Consider the following 14438-nt stretch of genomic DNA (forward strand, 5'->3'; position numbering starts at 1 on the left):
ACAAAAATGGATGATTGCAAATAATTTTAAGATACTGCATGTAGTAACAGACTGCTGAGATGATAGATGTTAACAATCCTGAGCGTTTATAAAGTGGACTGTCTAATATTATATATGCATATCTCCATGACATGTTATAACACATGATAATTTATGAGGGAGAAAGCATCAAAATAAAATCAGTTGTATACAAATGCTCCCTGAATTCAAAGTGCCGGCAACTTCTGCCTCAAGGAGAACTCATTTTCCTCTTTTTCAGCCAGTCATTTTTGAAAGACCGCAATTATAAATCCAAATTTTGGTCAGAAGAATGTGACTGACTACACCTGAAAATGGAAAATGCAAGGTGAAAAATATTCTTCTTTCTCTGCTGGTGTTAAGTTGCCAGTAAGTTAGCTGTATGTCATTCACGAGCTAATATTATTTGGATTGGTTTAACTTATATCTTCCACAAAGACCAGATGCACTGTCTTTCAGTCAGTGTTTGGCAATGCTGAAGAGCAGAAGCTGCAGACATGTCTGCTAGATTATCTGGGCCAAACTGTGGCAAGGATACATATACTATTATTTGTAAAGCACTCAGGTAAAGTAACCAATTACATTTTGCTGTTTTTGCTTTCGTATTCCTCCGTTCTGGGTTGTGGACTTCTTCCATCCATCGGTAAACTTGGGGCATCTTCCTTGATTGAAGGTGAGTCTGGAGCAACTGTTCTTTGAGTAAATGCTGGCAGGGTAAGAGAAAAGAGAAAAATACACCTGGATGAATATAATCCCTGGCTTCACAAAGCTGTAAGTAATCACTGCATTTGCTTACTAGTTTTCTGTAAGCTTTACATGGACTACCAAATCTTTGAGGAATAAAATACTTGACTATATTAAAAAAAAAACCCCACATATTCATGTCATTTGTTTGTTTTGGACTTGAAGAGTGAGGGTAGAAGGTGGGTGTTGATCAGTATACAGTGACATTAAAGCACACAGACTTTTAGAAGAAGAAATCTGAAGGGCTTCCTTTTTATAGAAACCTCTGTTTTACACAAAAGGAAACTGAGACTAGATGTGGAATCTAGGTTGTTTTTCTACCACCTCTTACCTTTCTCTGAGCTCTAGATGCCTATATCCAAATATATCGGTCAGTCCTCCCACTTGGTTTCTTCATCTCTGCTGCCTGCCTATCCCTTGCTCTTCATCATCTTAGAAAATGATATACTCATCCACCCAGTTTCTGAAACTTTGGTTCCTTCCTTCCCGTGGCTTGCTTGCTGGGCCTGTCCCATTTAAGGGTAAGTTCCAAGGAGTCTGCCTTCCATTTCACCTGAGTCCTTCTGCTTCACACCATCTCTATTATTAATACCATCACCCCAGCCCAAGCCACCATTTTCTCTATTTTCATCTTGCCCCATTTTCCACACACCGGAATTACCTTTCTAAAATGTTCATCAGACTATGTCACTCTGCTGCGTTATCCCTTCCCTCCCCACCCGCCATGGCCTCCCAGTGAAATCAGAATAAAATCTGCACATCTGATGGTGGCTGAAAAGGCTGCCGCGGGACCTCATGTCCTGCCACACTCTCCCCCAATCACTCTCTCCCTCACTTATTCTTCTTCCTCTTTTTCTCCCTCTGAGGTCTTTCCAGTTCTGCCCCTGGACCAGGAAGATGCGTCCCACCCAATTTTAACTCAGCTGGTTCTTCTTGCCATTCAGGTTTCAGCTCAGGTATAACCTCCCAACCACTAATACAAAGTCCTGGTCCAGGTACGTTCTATTATTTCACCTTTAACACATATTAACTACACGAACTGTTCTTTTTAGAGCAGCATGATCTGAAGTAAGCAAGTGAAAAAAAACAGTTTTTTATTAACTTTCATTGATTTTCTTTTCTAAGAATTTCAAGTTAAATTAATATGTTAAGATTCATTTACAACTCCTAAAGTAACCCCATGAAATACCACAGTCCTTTCTTTCTGGGATTATTTATTTATATATTCATTTATGGTGGTATGGTGAAGTCGCTCAGTCATGTCCGACTCTTTGCGACCCCGTGGACTGTAACCTACTAGGCTTCTCTGTCCATGGGATTCTCCAGGCAAGAATACTGGAGTGAATTGCCATTTCCTTCTCCAGGGGATCTTCCCGACCCAGGGATTGAACCCGGGTCTCCCGCATTGGAAGCAGATGCTTTAACCTCTGAGCCAATATTCATTTAAATAAACACTATTTACAACAATGCTAGAATTATAGAAAAATTGAAATCTGCATTTATGTTTAAAATTGAGTTTATAGATACCAACTCCACCAACATTTAGCATTTGAATTTCAAAGCACTCGAGATGTGGAGAAGTCATCAGTTTCCTCCAGACTTCACTCAAATCCAGTCTGGTCTGGGCCCTGGGAGTGAAAGCCCTGTCCAGAAATTGTGTCCTTTAGCCTACAAGGAGCTATACATGGAGACCCAGTCACTACTTATAAAAAAGTAAAAATGGCAGTTTCCAAAGCTGGCATTATGAGTCTCCCTCACTAAGCCCCCACTGTCTACAGGCTACAGGTAATGGAATCCAAGCCTTCTAAAAGAGTGTCCTGAATCATGGCCATAGCTTCCAGCCAGCCAGAATAAATTTGGTAGTAATCATGGCTTTAAATAATGGATTTCTGTGTTCCTATTTCCAATGGTTGTATAAACTTACAATTTATACATTTCTCCCTGTCTTCCTGGCAGGGAAGCATCTACCTTTTCTTGAATTGACCTGAACTACACAAAGCTGACATAAATTACTACTGAAAACAAACCTCCATTAAGGCTGGTCATTTCAGAGACCACAAATTATGCAGTATTTTCCCATTTCCTTTGTTTTTTTCCGTGGTCAGTGATTCTGCGCTTTTGTTGGGTCACAGTTTTGATGGGGCAGCGAAGTCAGCAGGATGAGTGTGTTAGCATCTTCAGCACAGACAAAAGAGCCTCATCCAGGGCAAATCCCAACCTGAGTCAAGGGAGCCTGTTCCACAGGCTCAGAAACTCGTGTCAACCTCAGCACCTCAGTTACCCCCCTTGTCTTCACGCAGGCCAGCTGCTCTAACTGCCCCCTTTCCCGACAGCTTTCATGGTGCATTCAGAAGTTAACAACAAAACCCAGCACATGCTAGTCAGACATAAAAGCTGGAGTCAGTAGCATTTTATTTTTATAAGATTCCTTTTTAGCCAGAGTTTCCATACATACACATATCAAAGAGCACCAAAGGACTACACGGAAACACTGCAGCCTCTTGCCCTATCCCTCCCGACCCCACACACTTGCTCCCGGGAGTCAACCACAATCAACTCTTTTAGCTTTATTTTCCGTATTTACTTCAATTTTTGAAAGGAAAAGCAGCTTATATTGCTATTTTCTGAGTTATCATTTTTAGACGTATCCACACCCGTCCACTTCCCTTCACCCCATCCTCCCTATGTAGTTGCATCTGGACTTCCAGTTAAGTCAGTAGTGAGTGTTTACATTGACTGTAAATATGGCTCATACAACCCTAACAGGACTACTCTGACACTGTTTCTTTTCATTTTTTTCCTGGAGTTATTAACTGACCTGTGTTTTTGTTTTTTTAATTTACTCTTTCTCCATAACCATCCTCAATTGTTTCTAATAGCTCAATTAGACCTGTCATGTGCCTACTAGTAGTTTTTCTAAGTGCTCAAATGAATCCAATAATCTATCCAGCTTTTAAAAAAAATTTATTTCCTAAAGCTTTTCCTGGTAGAATCTTTTGTTTCTTCCTTCCCTATGAGAGAATTGAAGAATATGAATGTCCAGATTAAAAAAAAACCCACAGCAAATAGGCAGAAAATTTAGTGAAACAAGACTCTTGGGGAGACATACCATCTCAAAACTCATGGAGGTTAAAGAGACAATCCTAAAAGTTGCCGGGCCGGGGTGCAGGGGGATAGCAATGGTGAAAACGATCATGTCAGAGGAATGGGAGTCAAATGGAAAAGATAGAAGGTTTTTCAACAGCAACACTAGATTTTGGAAGATAATTGTGTGATGACTTCAGAAGGAAAGTCTTTTTTAACCAAGAATTTTATAGCCAGCCAAAGTCTCAGTCAAGTGTGAATGGAAGAAACTCATTCTCAGATACGAAAATGAAAATATTTACCTCCCTTTCTTGGATGTGCTCCCGCAAAAGAACTGAAACCAGCAGAGGAAGGCCGGGGTTGACCAAAGGAACATGGGTATCCACCATATAGGAGGAAGGCGAAGGAAAAAACTTCAGGGCGACAACTGTGCAATAGCCATATATTGGTGGGCCGTGTCATCTGCCCACTTCTGGCCTTTGTTCTGTTTTCTTTATTCTCTCTTTCCAGGACTCTCACTAATCATGGTCTGTCCTTCCTATACTGGTTTTTCGGAATAGCTTATCTCTTCTATTGCCCTTTTTCCTTATCTTCTGCTTTCTTTGAGGTTTCTCAACTTTGTTGTTTCCCACCTTTCTAGTTTATCATATTTAAAATTTCCGAGACCTCCTGGCTCGTGCTCCTTTTTCATAGCATCTTGCTCTTGTTTTTCCTGGATGCACTATCTCCTCATATCTATGAGGGCATTCGTGGTATTTTTCAGATGTCTTCTGTTCCCTGCATTATCAACTTACTGCAGGCTCCATTTTTCTCTTTGTTGATTTTGACAAATCTCCTTTTAAATTTTGTAGTGTCAAGAAAATGTTCACAACAGGACGATTTCTGTAACTAAACTGAAATTGTGTGTACCACAAAAAATGGAGAAGTATTTACGGTGATCGTAATTCAATTCCAAAAGCCATCATGAAAAACATACAGAAAATTCAAAGTTCATCAGAAAAGTAAATCAGAATCAATGTTATTTCTAGAAATGTTTATTAAGTCACCTAAAATGAGTAACAATAGGTACCTATGATTAAACTTTTTAAAGTATCCTTAAAAACATGGGGGAGGTAGGTATGGGAGGAAAATCATAAAACTTGTTAAAAAGAAGAATAGCAAAATATATGGTTATGTATAAATAATCAATAAATTAATAAAGGGGTTTACTTTTTAAGCTAAATTTCTCAGTTAGATTATATAATATAGACTAATAAAGTATTTTCTTATCCAAATAATGTTCTCAATGATATTTTTTCTTATTCTTACCTGATTTTCTGTGTCAGTGTATTTATATAGAAGCCTACAGCAGCCTGTGAGTACTACATTTTAGGAAATGACCAGTGTTAGTCATGAAATGCTACTGAGTGAAAAGCCAAATATGGTTTCTTCTACTGCCTGTCATAATATTAAATAAAATTCTAAAAATGTTGAAGTTTTCCCCTTAATGTCTTCAAAGGAAACTTTCTAGAAGCCTTTCTAAGGAGGAACCTTTCTAAGGATACTTCTGCAAGTTATAAAGGCAAAATTAAATGCCAGTAGAACAAAGCCCTCTGTGCCCACATCCTGGCGCTGCTTATTTCCAGGCTCTTGGATGTCTTCATGGATGGGGTACCATGTTGGGTTTAGGTGCTTGGTCCCCACCCTCCTCCTCTTCTATGTTTTCATACATCAAACAGACCTGAGGAAATTTTTCCATTGCTTAATATGAAAAATAATAATTTTGTATAACTACATATATATCATATTCTGAGGTACCAGAACCAACCTGAGATATGATTCAAATTGAAGGGTGACTGCCAGATGAGAATAGCAGAGTGTTTATGAAAATATATAAAATCACTTGTCAAAATGGTTGGGGCAGGAAAGGGAAAATGCTTAGCTGTTGGAATAAAATTAATCATGATATAATGGAAGCCAAACCATTTGTCAGAAACTGATAAATATTTATTCAATGAATCCATGAATATAAATCAGAAAAAATGAGTTATTATTTTCTATTTGGTCTACTTCTTGTGGTTAATTTTTTTTTTAATTTTTATTTTTACTTTATTTTACTTTACAATACTGTATTGGTTTATATTTTTTTTTATAGACACCTAGCATTTTAAAATGACAGCATTGTCCAACTGAATGTACAAACTCTATGTCCATGGGAAACTGAAGAGCTAAATGATGATCTAAATAAGAATCTATTAACATTTGAATCCCAAATGGCTTGGATAAAAGTGGACTTGAAATAAAATATTCATATACTCATTCATCTTACATTAACTGAGCATTTATTATGTGCCAAGTTTCATATAGGATGCTGAGGAGACAGTGGTGTATAAACATCACTCCTATCATGGAGTTCACTCTTGGGTGAAGAGAAGAATCAGCAAATAAAATGTTACTTGAGTAGCAAATAATTCCATAATTATTCCAAGAAAGGTTTCAAAGGAAATTTGTAATGCATTGTGAGCACTCATAACAACTGCTGCTGCTGCTGCTGCTAAGTCATTTCAGTCGTGTCCGACTCTGTGCGACCCCAGAGACGGCAGCCCACCAGGCTCCCCCGTCCCTGGGATTCTCCAGGCAACAACACTGGAGTGGGTTGCCATTTCCTTCTCCAAGGCATGAAAGTGAAAAGCGAAAGTGAAGTCGCTCAGTCGTGTCCGACTCCTAGCGACCCCATGGACTGCAGCCTACCAGGCTCCTCCATCCATGGGATTTTCCAGGCAAGAGTGCTGGAGTGGGGTGCCATTGCCTTCTCCGACTCATAACAGCAACCACACTTAAAACCATGAGTTCTAAAGGGTTTTTTTAAGGACACTGCATCCAAGGTGAAGTATAAGTGGTGGGAGAAGGTATTCTGGGTCAACAGACTCACACTTTGTTAACGTTATAACCTTTTATTAATATCTACAGTGTATTATTCATAGAATGAAACCTACACAATAATCGTTTTCATATCCTTATTCTTTGTATGAAATTAGATATTTCTGAATAGTTTTTCTACTTTTTGAAGACTTGGATTTTATTTCAATACAATCTAACTTCCTTACTCACTCATCCACAGTTACTAGCAATCTCCATGCCAAAAAAATTGCTTAATTAAAATTTGGTGATTTAGTTTTAAGTTTTTGTGAGAAGTGTAAAGTCTAAAAAGAAGGGATTCCATATATTTTTAGTAAGTTGGTTAATTTTATAAATGTACTTGGGCATTATTTGTATGATTCACAATGAAAACTTTTTCAAAATTACAACATGAATATTACTATCATGTTCTGGTCTTTCACTTTAGTCTTTCCATGAACTGAATTTTCTTAAATCCAACTTAAAAGCTAGTACTGGGCATCATTACTTACAGTTCAAGTGGGAAAATCGTGGACTAGACAGGAAGCGACTGTGATCCTGCCAACAAGATGACTGATCTAACCCATAAGCATGGGAGCTTTCAGCAAAGTTTCTGTCATCCTAAAAAAAGAGAGCACGGGCATTTCAGTTCAAATCATTGCAATATGTAAGGCTCAGGATTCACTTAAATGTACTGAAAATAAAACTGAATCTCAAGATACAAACTATGTTATATCATAATTTAATATTATAATCCATATAAAGAGACAGAGAAGGAAATCACCTAAAGCCATAACAGTATGACGTATTTCTTTCCAGACTTCTTTTCCCCCTGTGGATAAGATTTGTAAATTTTACTGTAAAACTCTGCTTTCTTCATTTATTTATATTTAATAATATAAATGGGCTTCCCTGGTGACTCAGTGGTAAAGAATCTGCCTGTCAATTCAGGAGACAAGGGTTTGATCCCTGGGTCAGACAGATCTCCTGGAGAAGGAAATGGCAACCTATTCCAGTATTCTTGCCTGGGAAATCCCATGGACAGAGGAGCCTGGTGAGCTACAGTCCATGGGGTCACAAAAGAGTCAGACATGACTTAGCAACTACACAACAACAGCAGCACTAACATAAAGTTTTAGAAAATCATCATGTTTAGCTTATGTTACTTCTACCTTTAGCCTATGTTACTCACATAAGGGGCTACCCTGGTGGCTCAGATGGTACCGAATTTGCCTGCAATGCTGGAGACTTAGGTATGATCCCCAGGTCAGGAAGATCCCCTCAAGAAGGAAATGGCAACCCACTCCAGTATTCTTGTCTGGAGAATTCCATGGACAGAAGAACATGGCGGGCTACAGCCCATGGGTTTGCAAAGAGCTGAATATGATTGACTAACACTTTCACTCCCCCCGCCCCCCACTCATATACTATCTAGTGAATATACTATGCTTTACTCAGGTATTACTTTTCTGGGCATTTAGGTGGTTTTTCAATATTTTACTCCTATAAATAACACTGTGAAAAATATATTTAAATATATAAACTTTCCCATGTTTAGCAATATTCTTTATGACAAATTCTTGGGTGGAAATACTGTGTCAATAAAAACAATTTGATGATTTTAAATACATTTACCTAGACTGCTTTCCATGATTATAAATGTTGTTACTCATTCAACAATATTTAATCCATAAACAAAAATGAACCCTTGTGGATTGTATGAAATTTTCCTTTTCCTCAAATCTTAGCTGAAAAAGGGAATTATATCTTTGAATAATTTTACTAGCTAAATGGGTGAGAAAACAGATGCTTTAATATACCTTTCATTGATAAATAGTAAAAATTGCATATTTTCCCTCTTAAATGTTTTCTAATTATTTGCTACACTTCATTTTTCTTCCTCATACTCATTCATTCATTCAATAATGACTTATTTGGCACCTACTATGTGCTGGTCAAAGAGCAAATATAAAATATCAATGTAAATGATCCTGAAAGCTTCAGGATGGCAGAAGAGAAAAACATTAAACTATACATAACACAATTCACTTAAAAACTCTGGTAAGAACTATAAGAAGAAGAGTAAATAACAGGAAGAACTACATTTAGATTTGAGGTCCAGAGAAGTTACCTCTGGATATGATATTGAAGGTGATACTTGAGTGCTGAGTACAAATCAATGAATCAGCCAGATGAGAACTCATAGGTGGAGGATGGAAAAAGTAGGAGGTGAGGGGTCCCAGTGAGGTGCTGAGAGAGCAGTGTTCTAGACTCACGTGCAGGTGCTGAGGTAAGAAAGAGTTCGGTGTGTTTGAAGAACTGAGGGAAAGCCCATGGCTTAGGTACACTGAGCCTGAGGAAGTGACTGCAGTGAGATCCAGAGGTGGGATTTGGCCTGCGGATTTTTTTCCTTAGGTACAATAAGAAGGTAATCAACGGTTTTGAGGAGAGGAATGATATGTTTTGATGTGTATTTCTCAAAGATTATTCTGGCCTCTGTGGAAAACAGGCTGGAGTACCACAAACATAGAAGTGGGAATACCAGTTAAAAGACAGGAACTGGGGATGACTGTGGGGTCAAGGGAGACAAAGGGATTGAGAATGGTGCGAAAGACGCTGGATGAAACAACTGCAGGCAGTCCATGGGGTCGCGAAGAGCCGGACGTGGCTGAGGGGCTGACCTGAAATGAGGTGGCCCAGACAGGTTCCTCAAAACTCACATGCAGTAAGGCCTCACGTAGCATGCATGACTATCTGATGACTTAGCTGTCGTTTTCTGCACTATGTACCAAGCTTATATTTTATTTCTTTGTCACATTTATATGTATGAAATGCAAAAGAAAGGTTAAAAGACTAAATATGAGTGTGTATGTGTGTGTGTGTATGTGTATATATATATATATATATATATATATATATATATATATATGCATGCATGCATGGGTTTCCCTGGTAGCTCAGCTGGTAAAGAATCCCCCTGCAATGCAGGAGACCCCAGTTCAACTCTTGGGTCAGGAAGATACCCTGGAGATGGGATAGGCTACCCACTCCAGTATTTTGGGGCTTCCCTGGTGGCTCAGCTGGTAAAGAAACTGCCTGTAACACAGGAGATCTGGGTTCAATCCCTGGGTTAGAAAGATCCCCTGGAGAAGGAAATGGCTACCCACTCTAGTATTCTGATTCAGAGAATTCCATGGACTGTATAGTCCATGGGGGTGCAAAAGAGTCAACCACGATTGAGCGACTTTCACTTCACATATGCATGCATACACACACACACTTTTATAAAAATCCATTTATTCTGAGCTAAATGCATGAACATAATCCTAAAATGACTTAAGAGCATCATTTTCATGTACCAAAAGGAAGTTCAGTTTCATTTAAGATGAAAGCCAGAGGTTTTAAGCAAGTGATAGACAGTTTTCATTAATCATGAGAATTTCATAAGAAACTGGAAGTCATTCATTATAGGTTTGCTGGAAAGGAAAGGCTATACTGTTGACCCCTGAACAACACAGGGGTTAGGGGTGTTAATCCTCTGTACAGTCAAAAATCCCTATATAACCTGTAGTTGGCCCTCTGTATCCATAGTTTGCATCTATGAATTCAATTACCTGCAGACTGTGTAGTGCTGCAGTATTTACTATTGATAAAAATCTGCATGTAAGCAGACATACGCAGTTGAAACCCATGTTGTTCAAGGGTCAACTGTATTAACTTCCTCATTTTCTACATACGAAAATAGAAATATGAGTTGTTGAATAAGTAAAAAAAAAAAAGGAAAGAAAAGGGATAACAGCGCTAAATTGTATGTATACATTAACCCAGTGTCAAAATACATGAAGCAAAACTGGTAGAACTATAAGGAAAACGTAGGCAAATCTATAATTATAGTTATTGGGCTTCCTCTGTGGCTAAGCAATAAAGAATCTGCTTGCAGTACAGGAGAGGCAAGGGACATAGGTTCGATTCCTAGGCTCAGAAGACTCCTTAGAGAAGAAAATGGCACCCCACTCCAGCATTCTTGCCTGGAAAATCCCATGGACGGAGGAGCCTGGCGGGCTACAGTCCACGGGGCCACTGAGTCAACACGACTGAGCACAAGCACACACATAATTATAGTCGGATATTTCGACATTCCTCTCTCAGCAACTCATTTAACTCAATAACTCTCTCACGAAACATTTAGATAAAGAAGTGAGTTGAACAATGCTACTGGACAACTAGACGTAATTAGTATTTATAGAATACTCTATCCCAAAACAGCTGATTACAAGTATTTTTTCAAGTGCACATCCAACATTCTGCAAAATACACTATATGCCTGGTGGCAAAACAAATCTCAACAAATTTAAGATGACTGAAATTATACAGAAGATGCTGTCTGACCACAGGGAAATCAACAACAGATGGATATCTGAAAATTCTCAAGTATTTAGAAATTAAAGAACATACTTCTACTTAACTCATGAGTAGAGATCAAAAGAAAAATTAAAAAAAAATTTTACTTGTATGAAAATAAAAGCACAATTTATCAGAGTTTGTGAGAAGGCATTAAAAGTGTATTTGGAGGGATATGTATAACATTAAAATGTGTATATTACAAAAGAAGAAGTCTCAAATTGATAATCCAAGTTTCCACTTTAAGAAACTAGAACATGAACAGCAAATTAAGCATAAATTAAGTAAAAGGAGGGAAATAATAAAGAGCAAAGGTCAATTAAATAGAAAGCAGAAAAACAGTGAAAATATGAAACCCATAGTGGGTTTTTTGTTTTTTTCTAAAGAGCAATAAAATCTAAAAATCTCTTCAGAGACTGATCAGGGAAAAAAAGAGGGAAGATATATGTAGAATGAAAGGAGGATATACTATTATGCCTATAGACATTAAGAAGGTAATTAGGAAATATGAACAACTCTGCCAATAAATCAGACAACTTAGACAAAACGGGTATAAATAAACAGCCTTAAAATGTGTCATCCAGTACTTCTACTTCTAGGCATCTAGATTAGGTTAATAAATTCAAGATATGGACAGAGATTTTTATACCAGGATATTAATCAATTGATTATAGTAGAAAAAAAGCTGAAATTAACCTTAAACTTTCAACAACATGAGATTAGGAAATAAACTATGGCATAACCATAATGATAATAATGATGATCATAGAGAAAATTCATATATAATTCATTTTTATATATAAAGTATAAAATAAAGAGGAAATAAAATTGTCAACAAATAATGATTTCAATGTAAAAAGGTATTTATAAGTAAGAATTGGGAAACCTTTAAATTAAGCAAATAGGTTTTAAAAAATATTTGCTACTTATTTTCTTTTCAATATTTTTCTGCATTTTCCAAATTGTGCCATATTTTTAACTGTGATATGCCAAGTAGCTGGTTGCATCATTAAAAATATAGGAGGTCCTTTTTCTGTAAACAGAAAAGATATAATCTATGCTTTGATGCCAGTTGGTTTTGTTTCAGAAATTTAAAACCCTACCTTGGCAAGAATGAATCGGATTTGACGACCCTTGTGGACTTCCTCCTTCCTCTGGGAGGCACACTCTGAGGCTGTCATTACACCAGCTGGTTCATTCAGCAAGATGCCCAGATCTACACCTCCACTCTTGTCCTTTCTCACTGTCTTTCTCAGTCCAAGCATCAGTGGGCAAATATGAGTGTGTCTGCTTTCCCTTGAGTTTTCCTTTCTCTTATTGGCCCATAATCATCTAAGCATCTTTTTAGTGGGAAACCTTTTATTATGCTTTTCTCTTTCACATTTTATATAGAAAGCATGATTAAGTGAAGATTTCCAGCACTGATTAAGAACATAACTCTCCTTTCTATCTGTGCATCTTCCAACTCCCCGAGGCCTCTAGAATTTCACATCTGAACATAATTGTCAGATCTATGGTTTTGGCTCGAGTTACCCCATGTCAGCTCATTCTAAAGTAGCTGTTGGCATACAGCTGGGACTCAATGAACAGTTGACCCTTGAACAACATGTTTGAACTGCGTGTGTCCACTTACACACAGATTTTTTTTTTTGCAATAGTATATACTGTAGTACGATATGATTTACTGTTGGTTGAATCTAAGAATGAGGAATAATACCTTGGATGCAGAGGGCTAACTACAATTTACAAATGGATTTTCAAGTGCACTGAGGGTCAGTGCCCTTAACTCCTGAGGTGTCCAAGGGTCAGCTGTATGTCTTTAAGTTTCAACATTTTACATTCAACAAATCTTCAAAAGATTGCCAGAATCCCCAGGGTTACCTAGAAATAAATAATGAAATGATCCCTAGAAGAACACCCTAAAAGAAAAATATTTCATGATCCTTTTGAACAAATCAACATGTCAGAATATGAGAACAATATCTTCAAATCCTCCAATTATATACTTTTATTTAATTTGTGGACTTTCTATGCAAGTAAAGTTTACAGGGTCACCATAAGATGGCTATTTCTAATTTCTACCTTTTTTCAATCAAATACTTATATATTAAAAAGGAAGTATTGGTTGAAAAGGAAGATTCTTTGCAAGCTTTTGCTTTTTGCCAACTCTTACATCCTTAGCACAGGGACCTATTTATATTACTGTCTTAAGTCTCCACAAGCTATTTAGCCATAATTCCCTGCAAAAATTCCACTGGGTGAAGGAACTTGCAATTTCTAATATTTTCCCTGGGTTTCTTCCACTTCTCTTTCATAACACACATTGTAATTGGTTTCTTAAAAGTTGTTCCAACCCGACTAAATCTTTTTGCTAAACTGATCTCTAATGATTAATATTTAATGATGCCCACCAAGTATTTTTCTCACAGAAATATTGTAAGTTCAAAGTTTATAAGACAAATGCTGCATTTAATTTTTTAAAAAATTTTAATTTATCCGACTCTGCCCCTAGAGAAAAGGAAAAGACACTTATGTGTTTCTGAATCTGTGGCAGAAATGTTTTCTTGAATTTGTCTCTACCCTAACAATGCACTCTCCCTTTGTTTGTTCCCCACTTTTAATTCCCAGTTCTCCATTAGTGCTTGAAAAAGCTTAACCTCTTCCTCAGTAAACTTTATTCCTATTTGAAAGTTCTAATTGGACAGTTTACTTAAAGTTAGCCTTCCATAACTCAATCTGCATGACTGCCATTATAGAGCTTTTAACTTCCACGAGGGTGGGGGTTTGATCACCTCTTTCCGTATTTCCACCTACCTATCCTAGTTTGCACAGTTCAGGACAGTGCCATATGCAATAAGGAACTCAATAATGATCATATTCTTGAAAGTCTGCTCCGTGGAAGTCGGAAGCAGGAGCCTGTCACTCTCATATTCTCAGCTTCTTCATGGAAGAAAATGACCGAGCTGGGCAGACCATCTCCTAAGATTTCTCAGCACTGACATTTTGAAATTCTAATCTACCCAAGCAGAACCACTGAACAATTAGAACATCTAACTACGCAAACCATCTTTTCCAAAATTAAATCATAATACAATAAACATGAAGCCACATTCAGCCACAGAGGAACAAACTCATGAAAAACACTGTGTTGGATAGGGCCATTTGATAAATTTACCTATATTCAATTGCTATTTTATGGTGTAAAAATTTAATATTCTTAGTGACTCACTAAAAAAAAAAGGAGTATACTCCGCTTTTGTTGTGTGTGTGTGTGTGTGTGTGTGTGTTTTACCCATTTCAAACTTGGCTCTATA

At 37.4% G+C, this 14438-nt stretch overlaps 1 protein-coding gene across 1 annotated transcript in view; it reads right to left on the bottom strand.

The window, feature by feature from the left end:
- Nucleotides 1-596: 596 nt before the first annotated feature.
- The window catches only part of CEP128 (centrosomal protein 128), a 469424-nt gene continuing 455582 nt past the window's right edge, over nt 597-14438 (bottom strand). Inside the window, exons 22-23 of the mRNA XM_052647177.1 lie at nt 7236-7344; nt 597-724 (exon numbers count right to left, since the gene is read on the bottom strand). Of these exons, the coding sequence (XP_052503137.1) occupies nt 597-724; nt 7236-7344 (237 nt within the window). The remainder of the gene's footprint in view (nt 725-7235; nt 7345-14438) is intronic.

This window comes from Budorcas taxicolor, chromosome 10 (assembly GCF_023091745.1).
Source record: "Budorcas taxicolor isolate Tak-1 chromosome 10, Takin1.1, whole genome shotgun sequence".
NCBI classification, from domain to species: domain Eukaryota; kingdom Metazoa; phylum Chordata; class Mammalia; order Artiodactyla; family Bovidae; genus Budorcas; species Budorcas taxicolor.